The following is a 24069-nucleotide window of genomic DNA, read 5'->3' on the forward strand; positions in this document are numbered from 1 at the left end:
AAACTTTTATCCTGAGTCTTGTCAGTGGTCAGGCAGATCCCCTGCTGCAAGACTTCCACCGATGTAGAGGTGACTCCGGGTTCACTGCCACACCACTACAGGTTAAGATGAGCGCCACCAGAGGCAGTATCTCCCGCTGTAGTTCTCTTACCAGGTAAGCAAGTGACAAACACTGTTAGTGCAGATCTGCACTAACAGAGAAAAACATTTTTCAAGCTTCTCTTCTAGGCTGGTGATGGGGTTGGGATCGGAAGTGTGGGAGCCTGAAACTTTAGGTGTTACAGTAAGAGAACTGGGAACTGGGGCTACAGAAACAACAGGAACACTTGTATCAAACGATCCCTGGCTAGGTGATTTCGAACTAGCTCTACCTAAAGCCTATCTCTTTCTATCGCTATCTAATTTTCTTAAATGAGATTCTAAGTTCCTCCATGTTCTCTCATCCCAATCATGACACTCATTACATTTCACATTCACCAAACTTCATTGTCCACAGCAATTTGTACTCAAGGAATGAAGTATCATAAGACTCTTTAGTCAACCTAGTCTTACAACCATTCGCACAATGCCTAATGTTAGCAACACTAGACTCCGACATGTTGATAAAAAAAAGTAAAACAAGTTGGTAAACGAGTCCAAAGTACTGATGGATAAGGCTAAAAGTGACAGTGCAGTGTTAGTGGAGGAGGCGGCTGTTCATCCCATCGACGCTTGGACAAAGGTCACTGGCATAATCCCCAGTACATGGGAGGAGTCAGACCGGTAGCCCAAGGGAGGTTGGTGGGGTCTGCCTATGAGCAGTCATCCCCTCAGTGCAACCTGGTGTAGTTTCCCAAGGTTGCAACAGAGAACCACTGGAAAGGTCTCTCTATGGAAGGGTCTCTATGAACATAACGGCACCCCCTGCTGTTCCTATTAAGTGGTCAAAGGTACTGCTGCCTTCTTGCAGCCATTGGGACTCTCCAGAGCAGTTTTCTTCTGATTGCCTCTCAGAAGTGGATGCTCATCCAGTGCCCAAGGCTCATCGTAGTTCGACTTCTCCACAAGACTCACTACTGTCAGCTTCTGCTCCTCCTGCAGCCTGCAGTGTTACAGGCTTATTGCCGGCAGCAAGAATGGCCAAATATATTAAAGAATCCTTTGAGAATCATGAGTTTGTAGAACTGTTCGTTTGGTTGGACAGTAAAGTCACCCTAAGCTTGATCAATGAGTCGGATGCGTATGACGATGTCGAAATGCTCCTTCCAAAATTCACGCAAAGTGAGGTTTGTGGTATCGGTGATGTCGAAACATCTCTTGAAAAGATGTTTCGTATACAGCTTCTTGAAGTTCGATATCACTTGCTGGTCCATGGGCTGGAGGAGAGAGGTGGTGTTTGGCGGAAGATAAAGAACCTTGACTAAAGAATACTCCGCTAGGATGTCTTCCTCGAGGCCAGGAGGGTGAGCAGGGGAATTGTCCAACAACAGCAGACATTTCAGAGGGAGGTGCTTCTCTTCCAAGAATTTCTTCACTGTCGGGCCAAAACACAGATTTACCCACTCGGTGAACAAAAGTCTCGTTACCCAGACTTTCGCATTAGCCCTCCACATCACTGGAAGCTTCTCCTTAAGCACTTTGTGGGCCTTGAAGGCTCGAGGAGTCTCTGAATGCTGAGTGATAGACAAGTAGGGCTTCACCTTGCAATCCCCACTGGCGTTCGAACAAAGTGTGAGCGTTAGCCTGTCTTTCATAGGTTTATGCCCGGGTAGCTTCTTCTCTTCCTCTGTGATGTACGTCCAATGAGGCATTTTTTTCCAAAAAAGGCCAGTCTCATCACAGTTGAAGACTTGCTGACAGTTGAAGACTTGCTGAGAACTGTAGCCTTCCTTGATCGTCATCTCGTCGAACGTCTTAATAAAGGCTTCGGCCGCTTTTGTGTCCGAGCTGGCTGCCTCCCCATGCCACACCACCGAATGGATGCCAGTCCGATTACGGAATTTTTCGAACCACCCGTGAGAAGCCTTAAAGTCTGGGGTTGGCGTTGATGTCCCTTCTCCTCTGTCGTCTTCAGCCTGGGCAATCAAATTGCCGAAAATAGCACCGGCCTTGTGGCAGATTGCCGTCTCGGTTATCATATCGCCAGCGATTTCTTTGTCTTTTACCCAGACAAGAAGCAGCCTTTCCATCTCGTTGTGCACATGGCTCCTCTTGCCAGACAAAATAGGCATGCCCTTGGAAGGTGTAGCTGCTTTGATGGCTTCCTTCTGCTTAAGGATGGTGCCTATTGTCGACGGATTTCGGCCATATTCCTTGGCGATCACACTCAATCGCATGCCAGCTTCATACTTTTTAATTATCTCCATCTTTGTTTCCAAAGAAAGCATCCTCTTCTTTCCGTGAACTTCAACTTTCTTGGGACCCATGACTACGTATATACTGTACCTAATCAAGTTATGTAGTATTCGTATGTAGTAAAGTTCTCGCACAACACGATAAAGTAGTACTACAGCGAAATCACTAACGAATTTATGTTAATAAACAAAATCGTATAGAACTAACTAATTCTGCGTGCCTATGATAATGATGCTGCTGCCGAGTGGCCGAAAAAGCACGCCGCTACGTAGATGCATGATGGGATCATGGGAGAGATGCTGACCAATAGGAGAGCAGGATCTTATGGCGGTGACTAGCATCAGGAACCAATGGGAGAGCGGGAGGATGGTGGCGAGTCTACTCAGTTGGCGGCGCGCGAGTTTTAAAATTGTTATCAGTGGTCCAGGCGAATCTCGGGACTTTACAGCAACAACCTTTCGTATCCTGAACTATTTTCGTATGTAGAGCCAAAAAAATCTTTGTATTTGCTTTCGTAACTCGAATTTTTCGTAAGTTAAACCTTTCGTATGTCGAGGTACTACTATATAAACATTTTCAGTGGGTTTTCCTTGAGTGAGTTTTAACTTTTAAAAAATTGCCGTTTTAAGCATTTTTATAGTGGTTTTAACTATTCGCGGGGGACTCTCTCTGGTACGCATCCCCCACGAATTAGTGGCGACCACTGTATTACACAATTGTGTTAGTATTTGTAAATAAACACAAGGGAAGCCATATAGGCCCAGTGTGATCCCTCCATTACCTGAGTTCAGGGTGCAATGTAAGCAACCTTTTAATACCATAGGTATGGATTATACTAGTGCATTATGGGCTAAGGGAAATGGGCAGTCCTAAGAAGGGTTATATTATTCTATTTTCATGCCCGATAACCAGAGGCATACATGTGGAACTAGTTGATGACCAGTCCTGTGACTAGTTTTAGAAAATTCTGCAGCAGAAGAGGTTTCCCCACACTCATGTTAAGTGATGATGCCACCACGTTTGTATTGGCATCAGAATAGTATATAAAAACCATGTCAGAGAATCCCAGAATAAAGGATCATCTGTTGGAGATACAGTGTAACCGGAAGTTTATTCCAGCGAGAGGACCATGGTTTGGTGTTATAGGGAAAGACTGATAAGACTTATGAAGTCATGCCTAAAAAGATCGTAGGCCAGGCCTTACTCAGTTTTGAAGAACTGACCTGTGTATTAGTGGAGCTGGAAGGAATCATTTACAATAGACCATTAAGTTACACAACTGGCAACTTGAATCAGTTGGAAATTTTGACCCCTAACCATTTTATTCTTGAAAGAAAGCTTAAGTCCTTCCTAAGAGAAGTCGTAAAGAGATCTCTGGTGACCCTACCTATGGACAGAAACAGTTCACTTAGAAAAGATTCCTGTATGTGTCCAGATTGTGTGACAACCTATGGAAAAGATGGGATGGGGAGTATTTGACAATCCTAAGAGAGACCCATCAAAGGGGAATGATGCATAGCTCATGGTCCTGGATAGGGGAAGTAGCCCTAATTCATGATGAGGGGCCAAGGAGCAAGTGGAACTTAGGCCAAGTCAAGTTACATATGGGGCAAGACAAGGTCCCAAGAGTGGCTACTTTAAGAACGGCTCACAGCGAACGCATAAGTTATACCCCTAAGAATTGTGGCAGGAGATAGAAAGAATTAATCCTGCAAAAGAGGACATTCAGCCATGCATCTATCAGAGCAGAAAGACTCCTCAGATAGCTGCAGAAGCCAAGAAGGCATTGATAAAAACAGGACTGTTGTAAATACTGCAGATATGAGTTTTTCTTGCTGGGAAGTATGTCAAAACTTTGACAAGAGGGGCTGTACTTTACTACAAGTTGTAATGTATCTGCATATATTTTCCTCCTTTACATAAGTGGAAATGCTTGTTGTATGAAAGGAAGATATGTTTTGTTGTATTTGTATTTAGTTAGGAAAAGTGTTTAGGTATTTTGTGTATTATTTTGTAAGTATATGTGTAATGGCTTTTAATTACTGGCCATTGGTTGTTTTGTTGGTCCGGTAGTTAGCTGAATGCGTTTAATTGTTGGCCAACTGCGGTCGTGAGAGTTAGTCTCGCTATACGACCACAGTGTGAGGCTGTGCAGAAATGACTCATGGAACTCGGCCATAATTAAGACACGTCCTTGTGGTCTCCAAGATGTTATTTGGGTCTACTAACCTGCGCACTTGAGTATTCTCGGATCAAAGTTCGTTTAGGGAAAATTCCGTTAGAAGATATGCATATTTAGAATTAGGGTAATTTTCTCGTAGTGGTCTTTGAATGAGGATTACGAAGTGGAGACTGTGCTAAAAGCCAGTCTCAACTAATTCGGGCCAGGTAACGAATTTTCCATTCATAACAACTAAGTTTATGTCATTTGCATAGTACTCATTAATATACACAATGCAATGCAATGTTATATCTTGAATGTCAAATGAAAATGAGTACATATAGGAATCTGGGTGTCGTAGTGTAGGATTTAGGCTACAATATGCTTAGTACATTTCAAGTCACCGTAGGCTATACGATCCAGTGTGATTTGGAATGCTCTACTTATTTTGATGTGAGTCTTAATAAAAATCTCAGACCTAGATGTCTTAGTTCTCTCTCTCTCTCTCTCTCTCTCTCTCTCTCTCTCTCTCTCTCTCTCTCTCTCTCTCTCTCTCTCTCTCTCTCTCTCTCTCCCCCCCCGGGCACAGGCTGGGTCAAAACAGAAGTGTCCAAGAATACAATAGCCTACTTCTTGGCAAAGTTCTGACAATGCTTTGTATCATTTTATTACTCATATATTTTAACTTCTTCATTTTATAACTTCATATAGTGTATAATTTTCTTTAAAATAGTGTACTTTATTTAACACATTTAGCCTACATTCCTGAGTAAGCCTACTAGTAAGTCAATACAATACTAAGTCAATACAGTACATACTAAACTTTTCTTAGAATCTGCACATTATTTAGCAGCGACTTTCATATTCTAAATTTGGTATTTCATAATTATGGCTATTAGTTTCTTTGTCATTTATTTTTATTATAGAGGGTAGTTAGATGAAAAAAATAATGAATGAATTTTGGCGATCACGGGGCATTTGAATGTCACCGTCAAAACGTAAACAAAGCACAATGCCATATATTGAGGAAAGTGAACACTAAACTATTCACAAATGGGATAAGCATTTTCTAGCATTGATAAAGATTTAGGCTTCCACTTCTTACCTCTATATCATCTGATCTCAGGGGTGACATAACGAATCCGTATGTAAACACAGTTTTATAAAAAAATTATCAAACTGTATCACATGTAAGACTTTCAAGCATACTAAGAGTAAGGAATTCATGCATGCCAAATGTCTTATTGTTTTGATTAAAAGGATTGACTTGGTAGAGACTTCTGAAGTGGAATATTAAAAAATATTTATTTTCAATTTAATATAAAAAATATATATGAATTCACACATTTTCTTTTCATTATTAAGAATTCACACATTTTCTTTTCATTACTAAGAATTATTCTCACTAAAACAATGGAGATATGGCATAATTTTTGCTGTCTTGAAGTTGTAAACAAACATGGTGCCACCTGTACGTCCATGCTATGAACTAATGGTGGCTGAATCAAGCCAACCAGTGGAGTTTCCAGACCATAGAATGCTGACTTTAAGAGGTTCAAATGTATAGCTTTTCTTTACAGCGTGTATTAAAGCCTTATTTATTGTTTTAGCCATAGATTTCAAGGTTTTCAAAACCTAGGCTAGGCTACATAATTGGCACTGAATAGCCTTTCTCTTGGCCACCATTGGCAATGTTTATATTTTCAATTTATGTTTTTTTTTCTCTCTCTTCATGTTGTTGTCGTAACTCCAAGTTGTCGTTAAATGAGGAGTACCTGTATGTCTGTTCAGAGAATTTTGAAAGCTGGTGTTTGGCTACATCAAACTACTTTCACTTCCTTTATCTTGAAGGACGTTGTCCATAGGTCCTTGGACACTTTTTCCTTGGGTTCGGTGGTGGCTGCTCAACAAGTTGTGTAGCTCATCTAGTACCCCTGGTGGGTCAGTTTGTATCTAGTCAAAGATGAAGGTATGGAAGTAGAGTGAATGAGATGACTGGTCTCTTTTCTTTTATATGTTTTCGACCTACTTCTTTACCTACTCGTGGCAAGAAGAAGAATACCATCATAAGATGGAATGAAGTAGATACAGGTTAGTGAGACAGCCATTCTGTTAGAGTGGTTAATATTGTAAGATACTTTTCAATAGCAACATATCCCTCTCTGCAGCAAGGAGAGAGGAATGATAACAAACCCACATCAGAGGATATGTTGGTTTGTTATTGGAACAGATAGCTCTCCATCTTCCATAAATGCAATGAACTATGACATTGTATGAAACACCCAAACCCGTTGTTGAATAACCATTGGTTATATGCAAAATGGAAACAGAAACACTCAGAAATATTAACTAAAGATACTCATATATCATAGGTTCTATTGTCGAGGTCAATTGTCTTAGAATTTCTTTTATTCATAAAAATTGACTAAAGATGACAAACTCCCAGTCGGTTAATACTAATACTTACCTCCCACCAATGAGTAAGTCTATCCTTATGTTAAGACTAGGTTTGTTTCATATATGAACAAATAAGTTTTTTTTTAATTAATTTGTATTTTTCATAACTAACAAACCTGAGGTCTCAATATATAAAAGGCCACCTCTAACCACCCCTCTGACAGTTAAACTGGTTTGGAAGAGTAACTGATGTGATCACAAGATGCCAAAGGCATTGTGGCTTGTGTACATAATTTTTTTTATTAATTTTACTGGTTTTCTAGGTGGTGATAGAAGATTTATCCTAATGTTAAGACCTCAGATTTGTTGGTTATGAAAAATACAAATTCATTAAAAAGTTTGTCATTTCTGTAAGGTAATGCTCTTCAGTAAGATTTAAAATACATTATTGATATTGACCAGAACCTTTACCATGATATTGTCATGCATGTAGAGCAGTTATTGTAGGAGTAGGATTTGACATTTTCAATTGTCTTTTAAAGTCTGACAGGTGGAAAAGGAAAGGGTCTCACTTGTGTATTGTGGATCATAAGATATAGAATGTTTGTTTAAAGACTGCTATAATATAGACTGTCAGAACAGCTTAGTAAGTAAAAATAGTGTTTATGTAGAACTTGTTGATTCTCTTATGTTTGCTTCATCTTTGTCTTCAGAGCATGGCACAACCTGGCTTCTCGAGATTGTCTGTGGCGGAATCTTTCTCTACATCAAGAATGGCATCTCTCCCTCTCTTCACACAATAAGCAGTTAAGCCGTTGTACTCGTGGTGATGGCTCTGTTGATTGGAAGCAGGTGTGTTTTCAGATTTTTGTTGTCTAAAAGGTTGTGCATAATACAATGGCCAGTTTTATTGTAGTGTCTTACCGAACAATTATAGAGCCGTGATTTCCACGAGCGGCAGGATACTAAATTCAAATTTAGCGCGTCGGCGTCGCCAACACTGGTGGTGATGACGTCATCTCCCTCCACTCGCGGGAGAACCAGGTACAACTGCCCAGGTGAATCCAATTCTTTTCCTGCCGGCGTCCGGTGAACATCGGTGGTCGGTGCGGTTGGATGACTTTGCTTCGCTTTTTTCTTGTGGATTTGATCTTCGGAATTGGTGAAGTACTCTTTTTTGGCGTTGTTGTTATTTTGCTTTTTATTTAGGCGTTGCCATGTCGGATTCTAGTCCGTCGGGAGTTAGGTTTTGCATCTCAGGATGTAAAACTAGATTATCCAAGCTAGAGTATGATTCTCACACTAAATGTGTTAAGTGTAGGGGACAGGTTTGTTCAGCAGATCGAACATGTAACGAGTGTAGTGATTGGACTGATTCTCAATGGAAGTTTTTTAGTTCATACTCGGAGAAATTAGCTAAAGACAGAATTAGAAAAGCAGCGCTTAGGGAAAGTAGACTTAGCTCTGCTTCGTCTTGCGATGCATCTGTTCCTTCTGTTTCTCCTCAAATTGTTATGTCTCCTTTAACTACACCTCCTATTCCTCCTACTAATCCCACTTCTCCGGCTTCCCGTGTAGTTTCTTCCGACACCATTGCCAGTCTGGAATCGAGGTTAGATCAGAAATTTTCGGTACTAGCGAATACGGTTTTGCAACTTGGTAATTCAGTTAAGACGTTTTTGGAGAAAGCGGCCTCAGGTAAGAGTGTAGTTGAGGGTGCGTCTGTCTGTCCTGACACGTCTCCTAGACAAAGGTCACTGTCCAGCTCCCCCGCACCGGGGAGAAGACATACCGGAAGTCCAAGGGAGTCGATCGGGATTTGCCCACAGACAGGCGCCTCTCTTGTTGAGCCTGTTGCGCCTCAACAGGGCTCGGTTAAGCGTTGGAAAGGTGTTGCGGTCAGACGCCTTTCAAATGATTCAAGCGATTCGTCTCCGGTCGCACGGCGCTCTTGGCGAGATTCGCCCGTTTCGCGTCCCTTAAAGAGGCGTTCAGGCGCCGATTCTTCGCCTCCTCCAGTCAAGCGGTATAAGGAGCCTGAGAGTAGGGTTGCGCCTCGGCCGTTAGCGGCTCGTTCGTCGCCTCAATCTGTGCCTTTTTTCGGCTCCATCTACTAGTAGAGATTGTGGTTTTAGCGCTGTAGCTAGCAGTTCTAAAGGGTGTTTCTTTAGGCGCTTTTTTCGTCTGTTACGCCTGATGCGCCTGTTTCGCCTCGAATTTCGGCGGCTCCGAGCGAGGCGCAAGTAGTTTTTCCGCCTCCTGCTGAACATTTAGGCTCTTCCAAGCCTACGTTAACTGTTTTTGATTCGTCTCTGGCGCCTTTGCGCAAGCAGTTAGAGATGTTAACCAACTGGATGAATGAGTCCAAGGGTGGTTCGAAACCTTCAGATCCGGTTTGTAGTTCCGTCTACTTCTTCGGCGGGTATCGGAGAATGAAGAAGAAGTAGAGGAGGAGGATTCACATCACCTCTCGTGTTATTCACGTCTCCTTAGATTTCTTCTGGTATCTTATCCAGATTATTTTGAGAAAGCGGCTCCGCGCTCCCCAACTTCGACTTTTTTGATGAGGAGGAAAACTTCAGACCCTCTCCTCCCAAAACTTGTTCTATCTAAAGCGTTAGACATTCGTTGAAAGAGACGGAGAAATGGATGTCTATGAAAAGAGACTTAGGGAAGGCTCTTTTTGCTTACCCTCCCTCTAAGTTGCTTCGTAAGAGGTATAGGTTTTATGTAACTGGGGAAGCTCCTTCTCTGGGAGTTTTCTGCCTCCTCCCAGGGAGACTTCTCCAGTTTAATCGACCTCCTCTAGAAGATCTGCTTTCGCCGCAGCGAAAGTTTTCTTTACAGCGCCTGAGTTGGACCACGTTGTAAAGAATCAATTTAAACTTTTGGAAGTCTTTAGCTTCCTTGATTGGACTATTGGCGCTTTAGCGGCCAAGATCGAAGACTGTCCTTCTCTTTCCCAGGAGTTAGCGGAGGATTGGATTGGTGTTCTGTCCTGTGCGGACAAATCCATTAGGGATGGATGTGATGAGTTAGCTTCGCTCATCGCCTTTGGTACCCTTAAGAAAAGGCAACTTTGGTGCTCCTTTGCTTCTAAAAGGGTTACGTCCCAACAGAAGTCTGCTTCTCTTGTTTGCTCCTTTTGTGAAAGATAACTCTTTCCAGACGATGTAGTGTTGTCAATTTTGTCTGCGCTAGATAAGAAATCTACTTCGGATTTACTGGCACAGTCTACTAAGAGACCTAAAGCTCCTGTGGAGACTGTTTTCCTTCGGTTTCTCCTCTGGCCCAAGCGCCTTTTCGAGGGAAGAAAACCCAAGCGCTTCTTTCGGCCGAAATCGAATTTGCGACCTCAGTCTAAGGCCTCGGCCAAGGTTAACAAACCTTCCAAATGAAAGCTCGGTTCTTCATGCACCAGTGGGAGCCAGGCTGGCTCTGTTTTGGGAGGAATGGGAAAACAGAGGAGCAGAAGCCTGGGTAGTGCAAGTACTCAAGTTCGGCTATCGTATTCCTCTCGTTTCACCTCCCTCGCTCTCACCTGTGCCAATTCCATTCCAGGCATACTCTCCGGGCTCAGACAAATTTCTGGCGCTAGCCGCAGAAGTGGAAGCGCTTGTTCTCAAAGAAGCGATAGAACAGATAGAAGGGGATTTTCCTCCAGGCTTTTACAATCGCCTTTTTGTAGTTCCCAAGTCATCAGGGGGCTGGAGGCCGGTTTTGGATGTGAGCGCCCTGAACTTGCATGTCCAGAAAACAAAATTTCATATGGAGACCACTCGGGTCGGTTTCTGGAGTCCATCAGACAGGGGGATTGGATGGTCTCTCTGGACATGCAAGACGCTTATTTTCACATTCCGATACATCGCGAATCTCGGAAGTACCTGAGGTTCATGTTCGAGGCAAGGTGTTTCAGTTTCGGGGGCGCTTTGCTTCGTGGACTAGCGACCGCTCCTCAAGTTTTCACCAGGGTTCTATCCCCGATAGGAAGCTGGCTACACATATTAGGAGTAAGAATCTCCCTCTATCTGGACGATTGGCTTCTCCGGTCAGAATCAGAGAGTCGGTGCATGAAGGACCTTGGAACAACTCTGGATCTTGCCAGAAAGTTAGGAATTCTGGTCAACAAACAGAAGTCCAGTGGTTCCATCTCAGAGCATCCTTTATTTGGGATGATTCTGAATGCTCAAGTTTTTTCGGGCTTTTCTGTCCCCGAAGAGGGTTCAAGGCTGTCTGGAGACAGTTCAGGAGTTCTTGGACAAAAAGGTAAGTTCTGCCAATCAGGTGGGGATGAGGGGCTCCTGGGCAAAATTGACGTCAGTGGAGAAATTTGTGACGTTGGGAAGACTGCAACATGAGACCTCTGCAGTTTTTCCTGAGAGCCTCTTGGTGCAGGAAGACACAACCAGACTCGATACCTTTCCTGTCACAGATCAAATAAAAGAGGACCTAAGGTGGTGGCTCTCTCGAGCAAGGTTGGAAGAAGGGTTAGATTTACGACCCATCCTCCCGAACCTACAGTTCTTTTCCGACGCATCGGACACAGGTTGGGGAGCCCTACTGGGAAATCAACGGACTTCAGGAGCTTGTCGGAGAAGGAGAAGAAAAAGTTCCACATAAATGTAAAGGAACTGTTAGCAATTTTCTTAGGCTCAGACAGTTTCGGAGCTTAGTAGAAGGCCGAGTAGTGGCAGTGCATTCCGACAACTCCACGGCTCTCTCGTACGTGCGGAAACAGGGGGGGACTCAGTCTTTCTCTCTGTACGAAGTAGCCAAGGATCTCCTCCTGTGGTCAAACGAAGCGAAGGTTCAGCTAGTCCCGAGATTTGTTCCGGGAAAGATGAACGTCCTGGCGGACGAGTTAAGTCGTCAACAGCAAGTGTTACCTCTGGAGTGGACTTTGGACAACAAGATTTGTCAGAAAACTTTGGCGCCTTTGGGGACGACCGTCAATAGACCTGTTCGCGACATCGAGGAACAACCGTCTTCCTCTCTTTTGTTCTCCAGTCCCAGATCCTCTAGCTTGGTCGGTGACGCAATGCTGTTGGATTGGTCGGGTCTGGAAGCTTATGCATTCCCTCCGTTCGGTCTAATAAGAGAGGTGCTGACAAGTTCATGTCGCACAGCAATGTAAACGCTAACGTTAATCGCTCCCTTTGGCCCAGGAAAGAGTGGTTCCCGGACCTTCTCCAGTTGTTAGTAGACTTCCCCAGACTTCTTCCTCCAGAGAAGTGGCTTCTCAAACAACCTCACTTCAAGAGGTTCCACCAAAACTTGTCCGCTCTAGCTCTGACAGGGTTCAGACTGTCCGGAATCTTGTCAGAGCGAAAGGATTTTCAAGAAGAGCTGCAGAAGCTATCGCTCGTTGTAGGAGAGAGTCTTCTAACAAACTCTATCAAGGGAAGTGGAGAATCTTCAGAGAGTGGTGTAGAAGTGCTAAAGTCTCTACTTCTGCGACCTCTTTACAGAAATAGCAGATTTTCTTCTATTCTTAGGAACTCTAAGAAACTGGCTCCTTCGACGATCAGAGGATATAGAGCCATGCTCTCTTCGGTTTTTCGACATCGAGGTTTGGATATTTCCTCCAATTCAGCTGTCGGACCTCATTAGGTCTTTCGAAACCACTAAGCTCCCGCAAGATACAGTGGGCTTGGACTTAGATGTGGTGCTTAAGTTCCTCATGGGGCCACCGTTTGAGCCTTTGAAGTCGGCTTCACTCAGGAACTTGACTAAGAAGGCACTCTTTCTTATTGCACTAGATTCTGCTAAGCGTGTCAGCGAATTGCACGCTATAGACAAAAGAGTCGGTTTCTCTCAAGGCATGCTGTATTTTCGGTATCTTTGACCTTTCTAGCAAAAATGAGAATCCATTCTAATCCTTGGCCGAGGAGTTTTGTGGTAAGGAACTTATCTGATTTGGTTGGACATGAAGGAACGAAGAAAGGCTCTTATGTCCAGTCAGGGCTATTAAGCAGTATCTGTTTGCCACTAAGGGTATCAGAGGACAATCTTCTAAGCTCTTGGGACCTCGGTTCAAAATCCCTCTCGTCCTCTTTCTAAGAATGCTATATCGTTCTTTATTAGAGAGCTTATCAGGGAAGCTCACTCGCAGTCCGAGAACGACAATCTTTCCGTTCTGAGAGTTAAAGCTCACGAGGTTAGAGCAGTGGCAACTTCTTTAGCATTCAGAAAGATTTATCTTAGCTTTCGATTCTTCAGAGCACGTTCTGGAGATCGAATTCGGTTTTTGCGAGTCATTATCTCAAAGAGATAGAAACGGTTTTCGAGAATTGTAAAACGTTAGGTCCGGTGGCGGTTTCTGGCATGGTGTTGGGAGAAACGGCACAGGGGTCGTCACCTCTATGCTAACTTTTCACCTTGAATAGGTTGTCGAGTTCAAGGGAAGCTGGGGTACAGAGTACCTGGGATACTCACCAGTCTGTTAGGTCAGATTTTTACAATGGTTGGGTTATATATGTTTTTAAATCTGGTGTTGGTGACAAATATTTTGTATGATTGAATTTCTGGTCTTAGCCCCGGGCAAGGGCAATTTTTGTTTTTACTATCCTCCGTCAGTCAGCCTTGACTCGCTTGAACTACGGAAGGATTCCACTCCTGTAGAGGCTAACTTTGGTCAAATTCCAATTCCTCTACAATAGTAAGAAGAGCACCGACCAGAGGCAGTAACAGTCTGCTGTAGCTCTCTTACAAGGTAAGGTACAACAGACACCTTGAGTGTTTACTGGTATTGCAATAAATGTAACCATTTAAAAATACTAGTGGTCCACTGAATCCCACCTTCCCATAAATGTGTAATCAGCTCTATAATTGTTCGGTAAGACACTACAATAAAAATGAAATTTTCATTATTAAAATGAAGTTTTATTGTATACTTACCGAACAATTATGATTATACCCACCCTCCTCCCCTTAGGTGGACGGACGGGCAGAAAGAATTGGATTCACCTGGGCAGTTGTACCTGGTTCTCCCGCGAGTGGAGGGAGATGACGTCATCACCACCAGTGTTGGCGACGCCGACGCGCTAAATTTGAATTTAGTATCCTGCCGCTCGTGGAAATCACGGCTCTATAATTGTTCGGTAAGTATACAATAAAACTTCATTTTAATAATGAAAATTTCATATTGTTTTTGTCTGTTAAAAATTAATAAAGCATTAAAGAAGGGTTCCCAGTTGTCGTAAAATATATAGTGGATCCCCGCATTCGTGTTCTTGACATTCGCAGACTTGTGTATTTGCGGATTTCCCTATGGACTATGTCTACCTATTATTCTCAGGAAATTTGCATAGTCACAGTATTTTTCTATGAGAAATAACCACAAATTACTGTACTTTCATATAAATTTCATGATTACTGTAAATACACTTTTTGTGTCAAAACTATTAAAACACCCAGGTATAAGTATTTTTAGTGGGTTTTTCTTGAGTTTGAACTAACAAAATAGGCAGTTTTAAGCATTTTTATAGTGGTTCTAAGTACTATTCATGGGTTCTAGCTGTTCGGGGGTGGGGGTGTCAGGTATGCATCCCCCGCAAGTACGGAGTGTCCATTGTACTTTTATTTATTTATTTATTTATTTATTTTTTAAGTCTGTTACTGTTATACTGGGATAGGTATCATGCCATATTGGCAGTTATTTCTTCATAGATAGTTTTTGAGTTTTAGCTTCCAAGAATTGACATGCGTCGTAAACCGGAAAATTGTTGGTTACAGTCCTTCCTACAGTCCTAGAGCCAAAGTTGGTTCTGGATTACTTACAAATTGTCCATTTTGTTCTTAAACCTAAGTCCAAGTTTTGGTCTTTTCCCTCTGTCATGCAACACAGAGTTTAACTAGTGTCATTACACTTACATGCAACATAGAATGGTGAACACTACTCCTGGTTAAACTTTTTAGATGTCAGGGCAGTGGAAAGACATCAGGATGCTTTGCAGGTATATTCCCGGTCAGAAACAAAGTCTTTGTGGGAAGTTTGCTGCTTTGAGTGGAATGAAAAAATATATTGGTTTGATCATTCATGCTGTGGAAGGACTGTTTTAGCAATTGGGGATTCAGGAAGAACAAACTGCCTGCAAGGGCCTTGACATCCATAAGTTTGGCACTTGGTGTGGGATTTAAGGAGCACTCATTTAGACTTACTAGCATGTAGATGAACAGGAACATCCAAATGATTACTACTACTTTGATGACCCTCAGGCTTGAGCAGTGGATGTTTCCTTAAATTTGGCCTAATTCCGACTCATTGACCTGCCCCTCATATCTACTCTGAATAAATACTATTGAGCAATTTCAAGTTCAAGAATTGCTTAGTGTCTCCTGTAGAGCACTTGTAGCCTCAGGGCAAATCATTTCAGAATTTCCAATGCTCTTGGTAGATGTCTCATTCTTCCATGGAGAAGAAATCAACTCTACTACACAATTCCATATACTTCCATTAACTTAGGCATCTCCTTAACTGTTTGGAGATGTTAGAATGTCCCCTCCCAATAATAAGATTTTCAGTTTATCATAGGATCTGTCCTTAATTTAAAACTACCATGGGCTGGGGTCAGAAGCAGTGGTCTGTGTATTGCTGAGGGTGCCATTCTAGAGGAATTTTCAGCACCTGGAACCTTGTAGACGTCAATGTTTTCTGTTTAGATATAAGAAGACTTTTCACTGTCTACTTCCAAAGTCATTGTTCCATACATACTTTCCTCGGTATTGCGTCAAGTACTTTTAAATCTTGCTGAGGATCAGCACTGTAAGGTGTTGAGATTGAAGCTCCTTCATTACTATATCAGTCTCTCTGGAGTTTAGATGCAGTTCTAAACTTTATGTGAATTTCCTGTAAAACCTTTGATTTAGTACTAGCAGCAGTTAATAAGTAAATTTATTGTCAACACCCTTTTTGAAGCTGGTGTAAAGGGAATGCTATTTTAACTTTCTGCCTTAGAGCTGAGGGTAATGTTAAGGCTATGCTTTACAGTGTCCTGTAAGAATTCCATTGTAACCCCTTAGTGGAGAAGTAGAGGAAACTTCTCTATCCTGTTGGGGCATTTAGATTTAAAGGTTAAACCTAGAACATTTGTATCATCCTTTTAGAAACCTTGAACATCTTTGTTTTAATCTTTGTTTTAAGAAACGTATATGTTGTTGTCAAAGGTTAAGCCTGGAAGAGGCAAAAATCAACCTTTTGTTTTGTGGTTTTAGAAAACCTAGCTGTCTTTGCTAATGGTTAAGCTTGAAGACAAAGTTAACTTTTTGTTTTGTGGTTTTAGAAAACCTAGAATGTATTTGTGAAGGTTAAGCCGGGAGGATGGAAAAGTTAACCTTTTGTGTTGTGTGATTTAGAAACTTATAACGCCTTAGCCAATGGTTAAGCTTGAAGACAAAGTTAACTTTTTGTTTTGTGATTTTAGAAAACCTAGAATGTATTTGTGAAGGTTAAGCCTGGAAGAGGCAAAGTTAACCTTTTATGTTGTGATTTTTAGAAACTTATAACGTCTTTGTCAAGGAACACGAGGTTCCCTGTGACATATTGGATAGGCTAGGGCATGAGAACTAGCGCCATATCTTCTACCTTTATTGAAGGTAAACATTCATAATGTGAGCAGCAGTTGTAACTTCATTTAGTGTTAAGTCAATTTGTTGCTCCAGAATAGGATTAATGTGGCACAGTAGAAGTACAATTCAGTTTTTATCCGCTCACTACCTTGAGTATACAGAATTGTGTTTGAAAACAGTAAAGCCCTTAATCCACTACTAGTAGTGGGTAGTCTTTTCCTGAACTGAAAAAAGAATAATTCTATAGGCTCTTTTGTTTAAATCCCAAGTTTTAATATTTTGGGGAGCGTGAAGGTAAAAATTTTATATAGAAGCGTACCTTTTTATCGTAAAGGTATTTATTTTAAGTGACTCGTTTTATAGGGGTTTAGAACCCAGGCACAGTGGTCCCTCATACCACTTACATTTCATTCTGGCTGAATCGAAGCGGTTTTCTCCACAAGGCTGCTCTTTGCTGCATATGTATTGAGAGCCTTGCTCCCTGAATGGAATCCAACTTCTGGTGGTAGTAAAATCCACCAAGGATTCCAGATCAGGTAAGAATGTTTTGGGTTTCATGCAAGAAACCTTTAGCTCGAATGGCTGAGAGGAATTTTGTCTAGCTGCACTACCCACCATTCTCTTCCTAACTTTAACAGTAGGTAAGATTCGTCTCAAATAATATAAATTTTCATCATAAAATTTATTACTATTTGGATACTTACCTACTGTTAAAGTAGACCAACCCAGCCTCCCCACAACTTAGTGGGCTGTCAAGGAGAATTCTGTCAAGCTAAATCATTCAAAAGACACCTGGTGGAGAACAGGTAAACTAAAACAGTCGTCCGGGCAACCATTCAGTTTTTTATTTGAATGCTTACTCGCCTAATTGGCAGGGAGATATAGCTAACTTTAACAGTAGGTAAGTATCCAAATAATAAATTTCATTATGAAAATTTATATTTTCTCTACCATTGCATTATTACTGTACTAGTAATTGGGTTTTTTTTGCATTAATGTAGAAAATATATTTGAATTTGAGTGTGCTGGATCCAAATATGTACAGTGGTCCCCCGTATTCGCGGGGGATGCGTACCAGACCCCCCCATGAATAGTTAGAATCCGCGAATGTTTGGAACCCCCTATAAAAACGCTAAAAACAGCCTATTTTGTTAGTTAAAACTCAAGAAAAACCACTAAAAAGTTTTATACTTGATTTTTTAATAGTTTTATCACAAAAAGTGTATTTTATGATGAAATTAATAAGAAAACCAGGAAATTGTGGATATTTCTCATAGAAAAATACCGCGAATGTGGGAATTTTCCGCGAATAATACAGGGAAACGTTCTCGAGAGAAATCCGCAAATGTTTGAGTCCGCGAATACGGGGGGTCCACTGTACAGGCAGTTCCTTGTTATCGGGGGGGGGGGGGGGGGTGGGGGGGGGGGGGGGAGTTCCGTTCTCGATACGGTGCTGATAAGCGAAACCCACCATGAACCAAAACTTGGTGATTTATGGTACTAATGGTGCCTCAGTTAGGTATTATGGCGCCTTATGGCACCATAAATTGCCGATTTTATGACACTAGACAAGTGCCATTGAACTGGATCATCATTACCCGAGTCCGCTTAGAACCGGGGACTGCCTGTACCTCAGTCTTGTTCTGTCAGTAAAACACTTGTACCATTAATTAATATGAACCAAACAAAAACTTCTTTGAGTTTTCTTCTGTTTCTTTATTAATAAACATGTTAAATCTAAATATGGAATGAGGACTGTCTCAGTTCAGAGTTAGCAGATTGTACATTAGAATGTTTTCTTTAGTTATTTACCATCTTTGACTTATATTACAGGTGTTTGTGGAGCGTTACAGACTACACCGTAACTGGCTTGGAGCTCATTGTCATGTCCGAACTTTTGAAGGTCACACAGAAGGTGTTTCTTGTGTTCAGTTTGATGATCATCGAATAGTTTCAGGTTCTCATGATAATACTATTAAGGTAAGGAGTTTCAAGGCACAATTGGTATTACCTTTGACAGTAGGCAGTCCCCAGCTATCGGCGATCCGGTTTTATGGCGATTGTCTAGCGACGAAAATAACTGAATTTTCGGTGCCAATATGCACTGATCCCCACTTATTGGCGGCAGTGACTGAGGATTGGCACCGATAACCGGAGATCAGCACTATTATTGCCGATTTTCTGTTATTGGCAATTTTCGATTGTCACGCCATTGGGAACAGAACCCTTGCTGATAACCGGGAACTGCCTGCAAATAGTTTGTATTTCATAAATATAAAGCTTTATTTTACTATTGTACTGCGATGTACAGTTGGTGCTGATTATACCACGGATCCACTTTAATTGCTTCTACTATTGCTTTGTTACACATTAAAAAAAGAATTAAGCTAAAAAAAATTCTAAACAAAAGTCAAATTGCATGTGCCATACCAAGTGAAAACATGATCAAAACAAGGTGTCTGGGAAAACTGCAGCATTATCTTTTCAATTCTGTAATCATATTAGTCTGTCAATTACTTTCCTTTCTATCATTTCTCATTTTCTATTTCTTGGTGTTTTGCATATTTTAACTGCATAAAATCATTAGAAATGTATTTTTATAAAAATACTTGATCATCACTCCCAGTCCAGGCAAATGCACCTTAGCGCTGTTCACTGAAGAGTGAGGTACATATACTATAATCCACAAGCAAAAGCATGATCAAAACTAAGTGTCAGTACAGCATATCCATTTTACTAATTATTAGGCTATTACATGAGAGAGAGAGAGAGAGAGAGAGAGAGAGAGAGAGAGAGAGAGAGAGAGAGAGAGAGAATGAATTAATACTGCACCAAGAAACTACCCTACATACCTGAAATGTACACACACACACACACACACACACACACACACACACACACACACACACACACACACACACACACACACATATTTCTCATTTCTTTTTCCTTTCTTGGCATTTAGGTATATTTTCATTGCATAAAATGGAAAACCATTAAAAATGGTAATACTAAATCATTGTTACCAGTCCACGCCATTGTGCACTAAGTACACATGAGAGAGAGAGAGAGAGAGAGAGAGAGAGAGAGAGAGAGAGAGAGAGAGAGAGAGAGAGAGAGAGAGAGAAATGCAATTGATACTGTTTACTAAGAAACTCCCCTACATACCTGCGATGTAGTACACGCACACACACGCCCTTCCCTCTCTTCATTATTGTCTCCCAGTCCAGGGCCTGGCTAATGTGTATTTAGTACAATGCACTGTACAATTGGGTTCATAATCATATATTGTTTATTTTATATAAGTAACTTACCAAGTAAGTATATAGCAAACATTTTCTAACTAGCAGCTATAGCGATTCTTTAGTTAGTTTTTGGTGTAAATAACTATTCAATATTTAATCATATCTCCCTTATGCTTTTATTCAATGTTTAGACATATCACCCTTATGCTTTAAAACATAATCAGTTCTTCTCTTCATTGAATTAGACAGTTGATTAAAATAATTATTATCCAGCTCATTATGCCACATATTTTCTATGGCAGTAGTCAGTTTCGGAACAGAGAATGTGTCCATAGAGCCTCGCTTCCTCTTCATAAAGCTCCAACCATTTGGCCAATTCAGAAGCTCAATTCCATTATTCTCAAATAATTTTTTTCCTTATTCCCCCCGTGGCACAGTCCCCACCTTGCATAAAAACACGCATGTGCAGACTTTCCTTGAAGCAGTAAAAAATGCAACCTTCCCACTCCCTCCCTTTCCGCCACAACTCTACCACACCATGACGAAGGTGTCATGCTTCACAGTCTTGACAGTATACTTAGTTAAATCTATTTGACCTTCTAGGTCTCCTGACCTTCTTCCTGGTGCTCCTGGTTATGTGGAAACATGATTCATCGCTGAATATCACTGTAGACCCATCTTCCTCATTCGAACCTTTGTACTTGCAAAAATTCAGCCTCTTCTTCTTCATTGCCTCAGGTAGCGATGGCTTCTTAGTTGTGGTATGATGGGGGAGACCGAGATCCTTTCAAAGGCGAAGTTGTATGGTGCATTCTACACCTCTCCCAACACTTCAGTGTCCCATTGCTTCAATTCTTTGCTGGTTATATTTGGATTTAGCATTACAATACACTTTAACAAGCTGTTGGTCGTCTTGAATGTTTTCCACGGATGTCCAGATCCCTTCTTCCTTTGCACTGCCACCTTGAGTTACTTCCTGTCAGCTCTGTTACACCAAATGGAGATGATACATGTAGAGCCTCCTAACTCCTTTGCCATGGCTGTCATTGACCTGCCCTCTTTATAGTACATAGTCACAATTTGTGTCCTCTTGTTGATGGAAAGTGATTTACCCAGCAATCTAGCTGGTGGGCCCGCAGGAGTGCTTGATATGCAGGTGCAATATTACAGTAATCAGGTATCTGACAGAGGGTAAACACAAACCCCCCTTACCCCCCTTCTCTGCTTCATGGGTGACTAAGTGGATTTAAGTAGGCGGGAAAACTCCTGTGCCTCATGCTGTATTGCCTAATGTACGATATTTACCTTTTACCTGCTTTGAAGTGGGTGGGAAAAGTGAATGTTCTCAGGGCTGCTATTCAGTTCCTAAGTTTGAAGTGTTTGTGGCGACTATACTGCCTGCTATTTTTTATATTATTATATATATTTTTATTATGAATCTTACTGTTTTGTTGTTAATAATAAATGTTTTGAATCTCAATTATTTTACAGGTTTGGAATATGCGTACAAATTCCCGCTGGTCAGTGCAAACTTTGGTTGGTCATTCTGATATGGTCCGCTGCATTCACTTGGCTGGCAATCGTCTTGTTAGTGGCTCTGCTGATGCTACCATCAAAGTAAGTCAGTCTCTTATGTCACAGCTCCAGTAAATACAACCATCTGACTAGGCCAAGGACATCAGTTCTAGAACATTCTAAGCTTGGGAGGCATATTTAGTTGATATGAATCTTGTGTCAAACAAGTATAACGAGTTGCTTGGTCTGTGTATTGCTACATAAACAGAAATAAAAATGTGATGTAGGGAAGGATGTCTAGCATAAATTTTAGAGAATGAGAGGTATGCTCCTTGTTAAAATGACAGTCTATCAATGGAACCTATAAGAGAAAAAAATATAGAAACTAGTCTTCAGTGTTTCATATAAACCAATACATGCCTATGTAAACCATAAAGTGGAACAAATGTAGGAAGTAGTAATAGGATTTAATTAATTAATCAGTTCTACCACACACAGTTGTTGTAATGATACCCAGAATGAATTGAAAGCATGGTATTTCTCTCTCTCTCTCATATGCCTTTGGGGGGGGGTTAGTACCACCAGTGCACCTCACATCAGTGCACCTCATGCGGTGCACTGTAGGTATAACTAGGTATTACTCGAGGATATTTGCAGCGTCCCTTCGGCCCCTAGCTACACCCCCTTTCATTCCTTTTACTGTACCTCCGTTCATGTTCTCTTACTTCCCTCTTACTTTCCACGCTCTTCCAACAATCATTTCATAGTGTAACTGCGAGGCTTTCCTCCTGTTACACCTTTCAAACCCTTCTACAGGCAGTCCCCGGGTTACGACGGGGGTTCCGTTCTTGAGACGCGTCGTAAGCCGAAAATCGTCGTAAGCCAGAACATTGTCAAAAATCCTAAGAAAACCTTACTTTTAATGCATTGGGTGCATTCAAAACTATGTAAACTGCATTCTTATTGCATTTTTCATCAAGAAAACCTTTAAATATTATTTTGCATTGTTGGTGTCATATTTCATCTGCCAGATCAGAGTTTGTAGGCGTCGTAACTCTGGAACATGCGTCGTAACCCTGGAAATAATTTCTGATGAATATAATTGAAAAGCGCCGTAACCTCGTAAGCCGAGACCGTCGTAACCCGGGGACTGCCTGTACTCTTATTTTGCCATTCAGTGCTGAATGACCTCATAGGTCCCAGTGCTTGGCCTTTGGCCTAAATCATATATTCATATTCCTATTCTCTCTCATATGGATATTACTGTAGTTGAAAAACCAGGGGTAACATGTTCATATGTAATATGGAGAAGCAAAAAATGGATGTAAGACCATAATTTGTGTAATAATTTTGGAAATCCTGGAACAGATAAAAGTAAAAGGCTGCTTAAGATAGAGACAGTGTTAATGATTGTGTAATTTATATCCAAGAGATTTTATACTTTTACAAATTAGGATTACTGGGTCATAAGCAGGGGATGGAAATGCATGGAAAGTATGAAATTCAAGAATATGGAAAGCTATTGCCACCCTTTTCCTCTTAGAAGTACTGCCAACAGTGTGTCTTGCACATCACACTACAGGTTAATGCCTGTAATATCCCTTTAGCTCCAACAGCATTTGTTTCTGTCTTACTTTCCATTCCTAGCGCCTCAGCGGCGTGGTTGGTATGGTATTAGCATCCCACCTCGGTGGTCGCTGGTTCAATTCTTGGCCATTCCATTGAGGAGTGAGAGATTTGTATTTCTGGTGATAGAAGTTCACTCTTGATGCGGTTCGGAAGTCACGTAAAGCCGTTGGTCCCGTTGCTGAATAACCACTGGTTCCATGCAACGTAAAAACACCATGCAAACAAACTTTCCATTCCTTTCCTTTGGTGGCTTCTTATTAATCTGTCTAACCTTTTTATCTTTCGTTTGCTTCAGTTTTCACCTTTAATTTAAGGACAAACCTTTCAGACAACATCATCATCATCATATGATAAATCCTTATTCATATGGATCACTGTCTTCAGCTTTAAGAGCCTCTAGTGAGAAATAAAAGACTTCTGGAACTGAGGAGTTTGACAGCATGGCATAGTCGCTACATGTTGGTGCTGCTGTTCGTCAGATCTGGTCACACTCAGCAGGAAAAGAGGATCAGAGATCAGTTGTGATCACAAAAGTTCTTGGTAAAATACAGCTTATAATAAAGTGACAAACAAGAGACCAGCTGTTGGTTGTATATTTGCTGTTGTAAGGTATTGGAAACCTGCCACCATAAACTACTCTATCTGAAAGAGTTAATGTTACCTCAGTTAGATATGTTATGGCATCATAACCTTATTTTCCACACCTTATGGCACTGATAACCAAAACTTGACTGCCATGGTGCCATAAATTGCCAATTTTTTGGTGCTAGACAAGCCCTAAAAAACCAAATCGCCATAAAACCGAATCGCCATTAACAGAGTCCGCCGATAACTGGGGACAGCCTTGTACAGTTCAGGATAAACTTCCTTTCCCCCTGGTCTGGGTTACTCATGAATGTGGCAATGTCACACTCTTTCGAGTCCGCCGAGAATTGGGAAACGACCATTGGCAATAGTTAAACTATTCATTTTGAATGAATGATAAGGCTTGTTGAGATTCTTTGCTTAAACCTATGATGTCTTTCACTTTAATCTGCTATTTTTACCCATATAGATCAACGTTGTTTGGCTGTTAGGAAAGCGTTCAATGGATTTGTATGAATTTTTATCATTCATTGTGTAATAAGTCCTATCTTTATGTGAAAGATAAAGAGTTGGAAATTCAATCGTTTTTAAAGGTAAGAAAATAACTCTCTCTCTCTCTCTCTCTCTCTCTCTCTC

The 24069-nt window shown here is 41.3% G+C and overlaps 1 protein-coding gene across 6 annotated transcripts in view; it reads left to right on the forward strand.

The window, feature by feature from the left end:
- LOC135212988 (beta-TrCP-like) overlaps window positions 1–24069 on the forward strand; it is a 210964-nt gene that overhangs the window by 147991 nt on the left and 38904 nt on the right. For all 6 annotated transcript variants that reach the window (XM_064246760.1, XM_064246759.1, XM_064246762.1 and 3 more), the window contains 3 exons: window positions 7606–7744; window positions 18293–18439; window positions 21196–21321. In XM_064246760.1, the coding sequence (XP_064102830.1) occupies window positions 7606–7744; window positions 18293–18439; window positions 21196–21321 (412 nt within the window). The remainder of the gene's footprint in view (window positions 1–7605; window positions 7745–18292; window positions 18440–21195; window positions 21322–24069) is intronic.

Source organism: Macrobrachium nipponense, chromosome 42 (assembly GCF_015104395.2).
Source record: "Macrobrachium nipponense isolate FS-2020 chromosome 42, ASM1510439v2, whole genome shotgun sequence".
Lineage (NCBI taxonomy): Eukaryota > Metazoa > Arthropoda > Malacostraca > Decapoda > Palaemonidae > Macrobrachium > Macrobrachium nipponense.